This window comes from Trichomycterus rosablanca, chromosome 16, assembly GCF_030014385.1.
Source record: "Trichomycterus rosablanca isolate fTriRos1 chromosome 16, fTriRos1.hap1, whole genome shotgun sequence".
NCBI lineage: Eukaryota > Metazoa > Chordata > Actinopteri > Siluriformes > Trichomycteridae > Trichomycterus > Trichomycterus rosablanca.
The window spans coordinates 181,986-197,500 of NC_086003.1; the positions used below are offsets into that span (position 1 = coordinate 181,986).

Here is a 15,515-nt window from a genome sequence, read left to right on the forward strand (position 1 = left end):
TGACCAACGTCACGGAATAACATTAAAACGTAAAAAATCACATTCATAAATAAAGTAAATACTAATATCACTAAACATGATTTATTTAGTCTACTAATGTGCTATATGGCCAAAAGTATGTAGACACCCGTCCTAATGACTGAGCTAAATCAATTCTAGGCAAGGCAGACGCCTTTTTCCAAAGCGACTTACACTTATAATTAGTGCTAATTACAGATCAAGCAATTAAAAGTGAAGGGCCATGCTCAGGGGCCCAACTTGGGAGCCAGGCCTTCTCATATAGCTTGTATGCTGTATTGACTGAATGGGCAGAAATTCCCACAGACACTTGTGAAAGCATCCTCACATTAATACTCCCGTTTTCAGTAATGTTCAGGTGTCCACATACTTTTGGTGATACAGTGTAAAAGATTAAAATGTGTGTGTTAAAGGTCTCACGTCTTTTAACGATGATTTGAATCACGGCAGAATCTCGTCGGACAGAATCAATAACAGCACTGCAGACGTACTCGCCGCTGTCCCCGGGCCGGACCGATCGGATCAGGATTCCTGTTTCAGGTTCGGCTGTGTAATTCACGCCGGGAGGAAGTGCGGCTCCGTCGGCTCTGTGCAGGGTTAGGGTGGTAGCACCAGGGTTTTTGGGTAAACACTGAAGCTGGACGTCAGATCCCTCGGATTTCACCAGAACTTGTGATTTAACGTTGAAGAATTCATCAGCTCCTGTCAGGAGAGGAACGGACAGAAGATCAGAAGATGCTCTGTGGTCACAACATGTTCACAGTTAGGTGTCCACATACTTTTGTTTATAAAATACATAAAGGGAAACATAATGAGCACAGATAAAGGTGGATGAATGTTGTGTGTACACCAAGAGAACAGTGCAGGTCTGAATGCTTGACCCCTACAGTGAGGGAGCTGTTACATGTTATACTTTAAAGCACATCACCAGAAAATGATACCTGATCACCTGATCAATACAATAGAATATCTGAACTCTAATGGGCATGGTTTCTACCAGGCGTGATGGTTTACTGGTGTTAATGGTGTAATAAAGTCATCAGATCTCAGACCAGTTTATCGTCACTGGTGGATTTTAGCATGAACTGGATAAAGATCTTTTAGCAGAGTGGTGTTCTGTCTCTCAAGTACAGTTCCAGAATACAGAACCAGTACCAGAGTGGAACCAGTACCAGTGGTGAAGATCTTCTGATGGTTTGTAACGAAACAACATCTTACTAAGAAGCTTTATGATGGATTTGAATGCTAACATGCTAACAGCAGAGCATTTATAAGCTCTTATTAAAAATAATTTTAGTAAACATGCTAATAAGCTTAACTCACACCAGTAAAGCAGTGCTAACACGCTAAACAGCTTCGTTTTGGTTTTGCTAATCCCACGCTGAAGTGTAAAACATGCTAATGTGCCTAACAGGATTCTATAGAGAAAACACACACGTGCAACCAAACCCACGATTATCATGTGATTAAAATCAGACGTGTTTTAGTTCAATTTATTAGTTTATAGGTGAGAAAAATACAAAAGAACCTCATAAAAACTCTTATTACTAACACATGCTAGCATATTCTGTGAGAATTTTTAAATATGAATGAATTATTAATTATTCAGCTGTATGAAATAATGAAAAAGAGGCACGTTTGCATTTAAAGCATCAAATTTTTATTTATTTTTATTTGTTGCTTCAGGATCACAATCAGGAAACAATCAGTAAAAATGTTATTGTGTTACAAATGTGGTTAGTATTTAAAATCATCAAATACAGTAAAAAAACACTTATGGAAATGTAAAAAATATGAATAATAAAATGTAAAAAAATTAATATGTAGAATAAAAAATGAAAATAAAGTGTAAAAATAAATGTTCAGTGTTAAAACTGCAAAAATGTTGTTTAAACTGTATAATGTATTTTAAAAAATAAAAACGAAGTAAAAATGACAATCAAATGTCAAAACTGTGAAAATGAATTTTGAAAAATTTAAAATAGTGTATTAAAACTGTAAAAATAATTGTAGAAAAGAAAAACAAAATGTAAAAATTAAAATCAAGCGTCAAAACTGTCAAAATAATGAAAGAAACAACAAAAAAATTTTTTAAAATGAAAATTAAGTTATTAAAACTAAAAATGGTAAAAAACTAAATTTAAAACCAGTGTTGAAATTAAAATCAATTGTCAAAACTGTAAAAAATGAATTATAGAAAAATCTAAAGTAAAGTTTAAAACTATGTTTGAAATATGTAGATAAAAATGTTAAATTTTAAAATAAAATATTAAAAAAATACAGAAAATAAAAATGAAACGCACAGATGCACAGATGTCAGGATAACAAGCACATTACTGCGTAATTATCTGATAATTAATGTTTATGAAACTCAGACAGAATATGACCTGTAAATAAAATCTGAGTAACAAACAGAAGCTTCATTTACTGTAAGAATCATGATTCAGTAATCAGCACCGATTCTGTTATCATTCCTGCTATAATCACACTTAGAGCACTGAATAAACTCAGCGCTGGACGTGTTGATGCCGAGCGCCGACTCGTACCGTTTATGATTAGAGATGTTAGTTATAATGCTGGTTAGTACTGGTTAGTACTGGTGCATGCTGGGACGTCACTGCTCCGGTTTGCTCTTCTCCTGGAGCTCGGTGTGGATCCGTGAGACCTGGAAGAGCAGAGCCTGGTGGTTCTCCACGAGGAGGCTCTGCTGCCGCGCCATGTTCACCAGGTGGTTCAGCTGCTGCGCCTGCGTCCCCTTCATCAGGCGCAGCAGTTTGAGGATCTCGTTCTGGATGCTGGCCTCCTCCTTCTGCTCCTGGACCAGCTGGGTGAGGAGCTTCACGCCCTCGCCGTGCCGGGTTCGAACCTCCTGCTGCTCCTGCACCAGCCGCTTTAGCTCGTTCAGGCCGCAGCAGGGAAACGAGGGGTTCTCCTGAGGGCGCGGCTCCGCTGGTTCTGAGGGGACCGGGTTCAGGATGGGGTCGACGCCCGCTACGTCCTCGCTGGCTAAAGAGAGCACACATACAGCAGGGGGGGGTTACACAACGGGGCCTGGGTGCCAGTCACGACCCAAAAGTGGATTAAAACTTGGACTAAATTAATTTAATACAAGAAAAAAACATTTAAAATCTCGTAACAGGATCGTAGTTATAAATCTGTATTATTATTGTAGATTATTTTATTTTGAAAATAAAATATAAATAAAATATTTATATTCTTAAAGAATAAAAACCTGATGATGATCAACTTTTGGGTCGTGACCCACCAGTTGAAAACCCCTGTTGGTGCGTTAGACTCTCTCAGTTTCAGTTCCAGTCTGGTGTTTACCATGCTCTAACACACCTAGTAAACCTGGTAACTAGCAGGTTAGATAAATCAGGTGTGTGTGAGCAGTGTAAACACAAACTGTGTTCCTCATCTGTGCTAATAACCGGCCGGGCGCTCCTACAGACACGATCGTCTTTGGCGGGGTGGAAGATAGAATGAGTTCCTGTTGCACTTGCGGCCTGTGCTGGCCGCTCCAGGCGACTGCATGAGTGATTGTAGGTTCACGGATGGCAGTGTGTGACTCTCCGTGCGCTATACAGCTCTCTGTGAGACTCCAGCACTGACAGGTGAAAAGAAGTGACTGGTACGAGTTTCAGAGAGGGTGAGTGAGAGTCTGCAGCTCTGATGTTAGATGATGTTTGATAAAAATCTTGTTTTGTTTCCTTTAGATAAAGAATCGTTGTCCTATAAGTTCATGTTTCTAATGAACGTTTTTATTTTTAAACTGTGTGTGTGTGCGTGTGTGTGTGCGTTGGTGTGCGTGCGTGTGTGTGTGTGTGTGTGTGTGCGTGTGTGTGTCGGTGTGCATGAGTTGTGTTAGGAAACACATTGCAGTGGGAGCGTCGGTCTGGAGGAGCCGTTTCCCACTTTCACTTCCCCCCAACTGACCCCCACACAGCCTGACCTCACTAACCACACACACACTATACACACACACACACACGCGCACACACACACACTACACACACACAATATACACTGTACTCACTTTACACACATAGACACCTACGCACACACACACGCACTTCACACACTTACTACACAGAATATACACTACACACACACTTACACACACACTTACACACACATACACACACTTACACACACACTTACACACACATACACACACTCACACACACACAGTACACACTGTACTCACTACACACACTTAAACACCACATAATACACACTCTAAACACACACTACAGACACTACACAATATATATATCCACACACCCTACACATACACACACTATAGACACAACACAGAGAACATACACCATACACACTGCAGACAATACACAGTATACACCACAGTGTGCACACACACACAATAGAAGCAACACACACACATTTATTGATTGATTGTATAATGCAGCAACATGATAAATTATATTTATATGAAAGTGTGTAGATTTACGTTTCCATCATCGATCAGATCTGATCCAGACGTACAGACGTGTTTCATGTTCTCCTCACTGTCATACAGATACACACCGTCACGTAAACACACACACACACACACACACACACACCTACTGAAAACTTCCTGACACCCTGTTACCTGAGTGTTTATTACACCTGAATTATATATATATATATAATTAAAATAAATAAATAATAATAATAATTATAATGTTATATTTGTAATGAGTATTAATTATATACGATCATATAATTTATTTATTTATTTACTGAGGCAGAAGTAGAAGATTATAATTGGAACAAATTATTAAAAACAACAATAAACAACAAAAAATAGTTTTAGTTTATTAACTATTAATCTGTTTATTAATTCAGTTATTAAGCTTAATATTATTGTTTTATTTATTTGTTGGCAGAAGCAGCAAAATGATCATGTAATTTATTACATAAATAAATCAATAATTTACTGTTTTAATTGTTTTAATTTTATTACAGAAATATAATTTTGTTAATTTTATTTACATTAGGAATCATTTAATAAATCAGTAAAAACAGAAAACAGTATAATAAATATAACGAGACGTTTAATTAAATACACTTTTATCATGAATTCTTTATTATTATTTATTATTAACTATAAATGATTTTTATTGATTTGTTTATTATTTTGAATAATAATTTATGTGCATTAGTTGCTACATCCTGGTTAGTGACGATGCCACCTAAAACACTGGGCAGAGACACACAGCCTGACCAGGGTTCCAGTCCCTGTCATAACACACTGTGAGCAAAACTGGAGCTGTTAATCCACATACTGGCATGTTTTGGGAGACCAGTGGAAACTCAAGACACGGTGTGTGTGTGTGTGTGTGTGTGTACTCACCCTCAGTGCTGGAGGGCAGGAGCATCATCAGTAGAACCACGTACAGCATCTTCATCTCTCTTCTCATCTCACTCAGACTGCAGAGACCCTGACCACGCAGCTCGTGTTCCAGCTTTATACACTCCACACACACACACACACACACACACACACACACACACTTCCTCTTCAGTAAGGAGAAGAGTGCTGATGATGAAACTCACCTCTGTAACACTCACTCGCTGGTTGCTCAATAACGTGAAAAAGTTTTCACCCCCCACAGAGCAGCAGCTTCCTCTTATCTTACACACAAACATCAAACCTGTACAATATTTATTAAATACAGGACATTAAGTAACGCAACACCTACAGCAGATCTATCACAGGAACCTGGAGGAACTTTGGCTCACCTTCTATTGTTCCTTGGTTCAGTTCAGTCATAATAGCCATAAGAACTTTCCAGCATCAGCATTTCACTGTGGTTCAAATCAGAACTTTGTTAGGTTCTCCAAAACCTGGTGCTGTGGATTGTTGTCTTGATAATCAACCCAACAGTGATTGAGCTTTAGATCATGACCTGATAGCCAGACCATTTTCAGCTGCAGAAATCCTGCAGAACCTTTAGCAGAAATTTAGCAGAATTCCAGCAGAACCTCCAGCAGAACTCTAGCAGAACAGCAGAACCTTCAGTAGAACCTCCAACATAAACTCCAGCAGAACTTCATCAGAACCTCCTGCATAACTCCAGCAGAATTCCAGCAGAACCTCCATCAAGATGGTTTGGTTTGGTGAGTTTGGTATGAAGGAACCCAGGAACCGATGTTAAGCCCTGATCTCGACCCCACAGAACATCTTTGGGATGAATTAGAATTACGATTGTGAGCCGAACCTTCTCACACATCAGTGCCTGACCTTACAAATGTTTTTCCAGACTGAATGGGGAACAAAATCCCACAGACACAATCTGACATCTTATATAAAGCCTGCTTAGCAGAGTGGAGACTGTTAAAGCTGCAGAACTCCAAAAATATGTGGACACTTCTAATTATTGACCTCAGGTGCTACAGCCACACCCACTGATCAGCAGGTTTATGAAGATGTGGTTTGATGAAGGTGGTGTTAAGAAACTTGACTGACCCCTCACCCTGAACACATTTGGGATGAATTGGAACGTCAGTTGTGAATCTTGTAAAAAGCTCTTCTAGCAGAGTGGAGACTGTTAAAGCATCATAATTATTAATGGTCATTATTTTGGAATGTTCAGGTTTTCACACTCATGAAAAGGTTCTTTATGGAACTGAAGGTGGTTCCTCTGGTTCTGTCACTCTCAGGATCTCTGTCCCCTCATCGGGCCCCTGAGCTTCTACATCTCAGTTTCTGCTTTTACAACTGAGTTTTTTTTCACTTTAACCAGATTCCTCTTTCTACCCCCCCCCCCCCCCCCCCAACCTCCCGAACCCGTTCACCCCCCGGCTTCCTCCCAACACAGCTGCACCTACCACAGTTTCACCACCGCAGTCTGGGACAAGATCAGCACAAGTTCACTGCACGTGCTCAGTAAGACTCGTCTGGATCCGGCCTCACCCTCCACGAACCTGCAGCAGCGCACAAGCACCTCTACTCTCGTACCAGGAACCAGGGGCATCGACGGGATTGTTCCTACTGACAAGAAAAGAAAAGAAAAACACGAGAATCAAAAAGGTCAAATATAATAAAGCTCTGAGGATGAAACACGGCACAGAATTAAATATCCAAAAGTATGTGGACACTTCTGATTGGTGACTTCAGATGTGTAAAAACAAAAATCTATTCCACGCTTTAAACCATTTTCAAACCAGCGTACCCGGCCTCATCCACCCCCGTGAGACATAGCCAATCATGTCTGTGTAGATGCCCGACCGGTCGATAGAACTGCTGGGGATTTGAACCCTGGATCCCACGCTGTTATGATCTCCACACACCTACTGCATCAACCTTCAGCCGACAGCTGTAATCTTTTATAATTCAAATATTATATATTATTTTATTTTAATGTATTTTATTTTTCTATTTTATATTATATGATTTTATTTTATATTATATTATATTATTATTTTTATTTATTTATTTTATTTTATTTTATTGTATTTTGTATTATTTTATATTATTTTATTTTATTTTATTTTATTTAATATTTGCTGTGAAAACACCTTATAATTCTGATTAATTGACTATAATTTAGTTCTCATGTTTATTTGTTTGTTATCCAACAGTTTCCACCTTTTACTGAACTTGTGTAATGGTGCTGTTGATGTGTGACCCGGTTGGTCTGTAACTGAACTTGTGTGGTGGTGCAGACGCTGTGTGACCCGACTGGTTTGGTTCGAGCCGGAGTGTTGTAGTTGTAGTTCAGACTTTACGACCCCGGTCTCCGGAGCTCACGTGTGTCCTGTAGGTGAGCAGCAGGTGAGGGAGGGCAGATTAGGGCTCGTAAAGGTGACGTCAGCCTCCGGTAGGACTGTGTACGAGCGTGAGGAGACGCGGGTGGATCAGTCGGAGGCTCCAGCCCTGAGCGCTCAGGATCGGGATCGGTCTGGGATGAGTGTGTAGACCCCACAGCAGTGAAGATGTACGTGAGTTACCTGTTGGATAAGGACAGCATGTACCCCAACACGGTGAGACACCCCAGCCTCAACCTGAACCCCCAAAACTTTGTACCCACGCCCCCCCAGTACTCGGATTTTACAGGATACCATCACCACCACCATCACCACCACCACGTTCCAGGCTTTAATGAACCCAATCAGACAGGTTCAGCCTACCCACCTCCTGCTCCTCAGGTACCCGCGCCTCCTCGGGAAGACTGGAGCCCTTACGGACCCCCGGCGGGCCCCGGGGCCTCCTCCACCCCGGGACAGATCGGCTTCGACTTCACTCCGTCCAACCTGCAGCCCCCAGCTCTTCTTCATCCCTCCATCAGCTCGTCTTCATCTGTAGCTCCGCTCTCGCCCGGCGACCAGCGCCGGAACCCGTACGAGTGGATGCGCCGCAACACCATACCCCCCGGCAACTCAGGTACGAATACGGGGTAACACTGGGGTCAATTAGGACTGGGGAAAGGGTTCTTTATTTTTTTATAGAACAATTTCACTCTAAAGTATTTATTAAAATATCATTAATAATTTTTTTATAAAAATAAATGACAATCAAGTTCATTAACATTAGGAATAAACACTACAAATATAAAAAAATATTTCTATTGTCTAATTTATCTTATAAAGCTTTTACACAAAAATAAAAATGATAATAAATTATAATTCTATGTTTATATAACATTATAAAAACACAAAAATTACTAAAGTAAAAAAATGTGGAAGCGAAGTATATTGGAATTACATAAAAACAAAAATTACACATCAGCTTAAATTATAATTATTAAAAAAATGATGTTTTACATTCAATTATTATTTACTTATAATAATGTTTTTATTATTATTTATTTTTATAATGTATTATTATTATTATTATTATTAACAGGACTTTATTTCTGAATTGATGTGTTATGTGTGTAACCTAAAGAAGCAACTTGAGCTAAAATAAGAAAATAATTTAAACTGCACCTCAAAAATAATTCATTCATAAAAGGACACAGACGTTTAAAAATTCTCTCAAATTATAATCATTATTACTCTGTATGAAATATGATATTAAAAATTTAATAGAATAATTATATTAAAAAATAATAAATAATTTACATGATAAAATAATAATCATAATAAAAATGCTACAGAATGTTTATGCTCCATGTTAACGTTTATATCAGCAAAACAATTAAATAATTTATATAAAAATATAAAAGAAAATACATTAACTATACATTATTCTTACATTTATACTTTTACAAAGTGAAAGCAAAAATAAAAATAAACTTTACATTATAAAATAATAAAAACAGTAAAAAATTACAGCTTATAAAAAAAGAAAATTTCATCTAAAGAATTATAAAAATTAATGAGTTCATAAACAGAACTCACTCATCAGCCCAAGCGCAGAGCTGCTAAAAAAACAGAATTTAATTTTACTGCTTATATTTAAACCTCAGCGTTTTATAGTTCAATAACAATTATGATTATTATTATTATTATTATTATTACTATTATTATTATTAACGGTAATAATAAATAATAATTACATGAATATTCCTTTATATCTGTTACACTGAGCTGGTTTATATCAGGTGTATAACTTGATGTTTTCTAAACGTTGTGTTTTGGTTATAAAAACGTTCTGCTGAACTTTAACACATCGTCTTACTAATGCTAAAATAAACCATAAATATGTGGACGTTTAATAAAATCACAAGTTTTTATTAGAGTGTTTTAATAAAGAGAAAGTTTAAAAAATATCTCATTTAACTTAAAAGCAAAAATCCAGTGTGAATAAGAACTAGCTTTATTAAGCTCTCAGTGTTGGGCCCTCAGTGTTGGCCCCTGATGGACAGTCCTGACTCTCCTGCTGTATCTGCTCTGTGTGGATGTACAGGAAGCACAAACGTGTGTTCTGTGCCCGCGCTGCCCATGTTGACCACAGGGGCCCCGTGTGGGTTTTGTAGGGGGTTTCCAGGCTGATGGGGCCCCGGCGTGGTGAGGGGGTTTAATAAACGTTTTGTTTATGATGGACTGAGAATAAAAACAGTGACGGATCTTCAGCCGAAACTTTAATGATTGTGTTTAATTATCATGTTCATGTTTGATTTATACAATAATCACTGGTGTCGCTAATGCTAACGGCTCTCAGTTTGCTTCTGCAGAGCCGCCGTTAGCGTTAGCGTCATTATCTTGTCCACGTTACACATTAACCTCAGACCCGGGTGTTTGTTCTGTTTTATTGTTCCACACGGTGGAGGTTCTCATGAAGCTCTCGCTAAACTTCCTACTCACCGTCATCACATCAGAAACCTCCAGCAATAAATCAGCTAAATCAGCTAACCAGCGCGTATCAGCGCTAATAATGCTAACAGCGCTAATAATTATATCAGCGCTAATACAAAACAGCGGCATCTCACAGTAATACAAATCTTTATTCAGTTATTAAACTCATTGTTATGCACCAGGTTATAAAATTCAACTAATAAATTATTCCTTTATTCATGAATAAATTATTTATTGTTATAAAACACAAAATCAACCTGAAGATTCAGATCAGCGTCTTTATAAACACTAAACTTTAGGGATTTAAAATCAAATAAAACTGTAATAATAAGTAAATAGTGTAATTATTTATTAATGCACGTTTATTTTTATAACTCTTTATTGTAAAAAAAAATCATTTGTAACTGACGATGAATTTAATTAATTTATTTTTATTATTATTATTTTAAAGCTAGTTCTTATTAAAGCTAGTTCTTATTAAAGCTAGTTCGTATTAAAGCTAGTTCTTATTAAAGCTAGTTCTTATTAAAGCTAGGATTTTTGCTGTTATGCTAAACTTTTTTAAACACTAATAATAAAACTTGACATGTGATTTTATTTTCGTATATTTATGGTTTATTTCTGTGTTAGTGGCGACGTGTTACAGTTCAGTAGAACGTTTTTATAACCAAAACACAACGTTCAGAAAACATCAAGTTATTCACACCTGATATAAACCAGCTCAGTGTTTAAAAGAGGTAAAAATTTATATTCATATAATTATAGTGTATTATTATTAATAATAATATTATATAATAATAATAATAATAATAATAAAATAACATTATATAAAAAATATAAATAATATTAATATATAATAATAATAATAAAGTCAGAATGAAAGCAGTAAAGTTACATGTTTAACAGATTTGTGCTGTGCAGTGAGTTCCGTTAATGAATTCTTTAAAATTAAATTGGTTTTTAAAATTAATTCTGTAGATGAAATGTTCTTTTTTATAAGCTGTAAATGATTAATAATATTATTTAATAATATAAACGTTTATTTGTCCTGGTCCTGCTCTCACTCTGTAAATGTAGAAATGTAAGTATAAAGTATAATTCATGTATTTTTATTAGTATTCTTGTTGTTTTGCTGATTAAAACCCCTGAATAACAAAACTGTTATAATAATGTTATAATTTTATTATTTATAAAGACTCATTAAAACCAGATTATTCAATATTTATAGATTTATTTCAACACTTTAGAAGCTTCCAGCCAGTAAAATATTCAACTGATTAAACACAAAATTATTAAAAATGCAAAATTATTTACATAAAATTTTACATGAAACATTGTCAAATTATTTTATATAATTAAACCCAAAATAATATTTGTGATCAATTATAAACTTTTATTATAAACATAAATGTTAAAATCAATCATTATAGACAAAATGAATCTGTTCTTATAAATATTATTATTTACTCATTTTATTTAATACTGATTTATTAAACACAAAAAACTAAAAGTATTTTACACATTTACTGTGAATTCTAAACTATAAAAATATTTAAAATAGTCATTTTAATATTACAATAATAATTTAATTTTAATTTTAAAGTTTATTGCACTTTTAAACAAATATAATAAAAGTTGATTTAATTTAATTCTCACATTAATACGTAAATAAATAAAAACATGAATCGTTGTGTGTGTGTGAGCTCAGATGTAATCTGATGTACCGACTGTAACCGAGCAGAAATAATTCACGTGTGTTTATAATCGATTTATTTCTTATTATTTTGCTACATTAACCAACACTCAGAGCTCCATTAACCAGGGGGGGTTGGGTTCTCGTCCCTGCGAGCTGTTTGTGCACCATGGTGAGGGTGCAGGGGGGTGCAGGAGGGGTGCGCTTGTGTAAACAGGTAAATTAGTGAGGATAGCTCGTTAGTGTCGGCGGCGGCTGAATGAACGTTAAACTCCACAGATTAAGAAGCACTAATGAGGTTCCTCCTGATGCTCCGCCGGCCGCCGTCCTCGTCCTCTTACTTTAATATTTAACCCGCACGCAGCACTTAAACCCTAAATTATCCTGACAGCATGAGTACAGGGTCAGATACCAGCTTACAGGGGCCCCATCCTACAGGGGCCCCATCCTATAGAATCTGATTCTAAAGGGCCTGATCTTACAGGGCCTAATCCTAGGGGGCCCGATCATACAGGGCCAGAGGATACAGGGCCCCATCATACAGGGGCCCTTTCTACAGTGCCCCATCCTACAGGGCTCAATCCTACAGGGCCCAAACATACAGGGCCCGATCCTACAGGGCCCGATCCTACAGGGGCCCATTATACCCTATAGGGGACCAATTATACAGGGCCCGATCAAAAAGAAACTGATCCCTCTAAATCTGATCCTAAAGAGCTTGATTCTACAGAACCTGACCACACAGGGTCCAGTCCTAAGAAACAAAGATAATGTTTAAATAATTCTGTAATTTAATAATTCTATAATTTCTAATAAATTTGAGCATAAAAATGCTTTTGTTTACATCCTAAAATATGAAAATTGTTGTTGCTGTAGTAAAATTTAGTAAAATGTGATTTTTAATGATAATAAATGAGAGTTTATAAACAAAAGTTTTAAATAAGTAAAGAATCTAAACGAGTGTTTTATTGTTTCACCACAGAGACGCAGTGCAGCGACTTTCACTTCCTGATTTATTTTTAACCAAAAGTTCAAAGTGCAGAAATAAAAACTAATTTAAAAACACATTTTAAAACATTTAAAAAATGTGGCTCTTTATTCAGAACCTTCCACTGTTCTCCTCTCATCAGAACCATCCTGCACCTCTGATGAAGCGTCTCACTTTCGGTTCGAACCTAAACCACCGAGGTCACCGCCCACCCGCTCACCTGTCTGTTCTTCATCATATCTTGTTCCCTGTACAGGAGGGAAGACCAGGACGAAGGATAAGTACCGCGTGGTGTACACTGATCACCAGCGCCTGGAGCTGGAGAAGGAGTTCCACTACAGCCGCTACATCACCATCAGGAGGAAGGCGGAGCTCGCCACCGCCCTCAGCCTATCAGAGCGGCAGGTTCGTTAATCAATTAACACTCGTTAGAGAAGTAAGACTGAATGTGCTGCAGACTGGGGAGAACACTGAGGGTCTTCAAGGGCTTAAGGTACTGTACTAGTAATCAAAAGGTTGCCCCTGTGGGCCCTTGAGCAAGGCCCTTAACCAAAACCTTTAACTGTTTAGACTGTGTTCTTTCATTTGCTTTGGATAAAAGCGTCTGCTCAGCTCTAATTCAGGTGTCCACATACTTTTGATCACATGGTGTGTCATATCCCGGTCCCTTCTGTAATTAGCCTGCATTACAGGTGCAGATCGCTTCTTTTCACCTGTCAGGGGGTGTGGTCTCACACAAGTGTCACATGAGGGGAGTCACGCATTTGGATTTGTGCATTTAGTGACTTGAAGTTATGACTGAATACTGTTCAAGTAATTGAGGGTTAAATTAGGTTGTAATGTACCCGCCCCCGGTCTGTATTTGCTGGTTGTGATGGCAGAGCAGAGCCTTGTTGCGGTCATTAATCTGGATCTGATTTGGTTCCAGGTGAAGATCTGGTTCCAGAACCGACGAGCCAAAGAGAGAAAAATAAACAAAAAGAAAATGCAGCAGCCGCAGGCGTCCACCACCACGCCCACCCCGCCCGGCGCCAACATCAGCAGCAGCAGCGGCGGCGGCGGCGGTCTGGTGTCGTCCTCCGTATCCATGACCATCAAAGAGGAGTACTGAGCAAACGTGGAATATCATCATCACCCACACGTCAAGGGTCACGGCGGGCGTGATTCCACCGAGGGACGTTTATTCATGAAACTATTATGGGATGGAGCGGGTGAGCGTGGGCGTGTCCGGTGTGTTCTGTTATTATTCTGTTATTTAATCTGTGTAAATATTTATAATTCATCTGATTATTGTACATTTAAACAGAATTTGTATTAAAAGCTTTGAAGTTTCTCTACATCTGATCTTTTACTGCTGCATTTTTCTCACCGGAATGTTGGCGAGGGTTTCCGAGGATTTTGTGAGGTTTTTTGAGAGTTTTCTAAAGGTTTTCTGAGGGTTTTGGGTATATTTGGAGGGTTTAAGGGTTTTTGAAGGTTTTGGAGAATTTTCGGGTTTCTTGGGCGGTTTTTTAAGGGATTTGGAGGATTTCTGAGGTTTTTTGGAGGGTTTTTGAGGATTTTCTGACAGTTTTGGGTTTAGAGTTTTTTTAGTGGGTTTCTGAGGGTTTTTGATGGTTTTGTAGGGTGTTGGAGGATTTTCTGAGGATTTTGGAGGGTTCTAGGAGAGTTTTCTGAGGGTTTTTGATGGATTTCTGAAGGGTTTTGAGCTTTTTTAGAGTGTTTTGGAGGGTTTTTTAAAAAGTTTTCTGAGGGTTCTTGGGGATTTTGTGGGTTTTTGGAGGGATTTTAAGGGTTTTTGGAGGGTTTTTTGAGAGATTCAGGAGGGTTTTAAGGGTGTTTGGAAGGTTTTAGAAAGTTTTCTGAGGGTTTGGAGTTTTTTGGGAGGGTTTTGGAGGTTTTCTGAGGATTTTTGGAGGTTTTCGGCGTACCGCAGTGTTTGCACAGAGTAACGACTCGACTCGACGATTAAACACGGAGTCGTTTCGGCGCTCGTCTAATTCCTCTCGTTCTTATCAGGGAGGAGGGATAACGAGATGCCCTGGCCGTGTTTACCAATGTTTACCCTCCACGCTAACAGGGCCGGGGCATGGCGTCCAAAGGGCAAAAGCATCACGGTGCCTGAGCAAACACACACACGTCTGAACCTGAACGTCCACTGTTCCACACACACGCAACACTTCAGCGGCTGATGTTCTAGATGAATCGAGGTCACGCTCAGGTGTCCACATACTTTTGATCATATAGTGTGTGTGTGTGATTAGGTATAATAACAGGTCAGTCCTGATATTTACGGTACAGTTGGTGTAAAATCACACTAACATGACCGACTCCGCCCGCCGGGTGAATGAACGAGTGAACGGAAGCGTGTGATTGGACGAGAGCCCACTTCCTGTTCTCCTCCGCGGCGTGTTGGGATGCCGGTACATCGTAAATGACGGTGCTGCTAACCTTTGATCGGCTGAGAACCGGACAGACGTAGAACATCAGAAGGTTCCTCCTCACGACCTGATCATGTGGAATTAAATAATAATAATACACCATAGTCACTCACTCTGTCACCTCACAGCA

General features: G+C 38.3%; 1 protein-coding gene across 1 annotated transcript; it reads left to right on the plus strand.

Annotated features, from left to right (window-relative positions):
* The first annotated feature begins 7,959 nt into the window (after nucleotides 1-7,959).
* On the plus strand, nucleotides 7,960-14,281 carry cdx1b (caudal type homeobox 1 b). Its single transcript, XM_063011969.1, has 3 exons — nucleotides 7,960-8,407; nucleotides 13,201-13,349; nucleotides 13,873-14,281. Exons 1-3 carry the CDS (start codon nucleotides 7,960-7,962, stop codon nucleotides 14,053-14,055), a joined length of 780 nt encoding a protein of 259 aa, XP_062868039.1. The 3' UTR covers nucleotides 14,056-14,281.
* The last annotated feature ends 1,234 nt before the right edge of the window (nucleotides 14,282-15,515 follow it).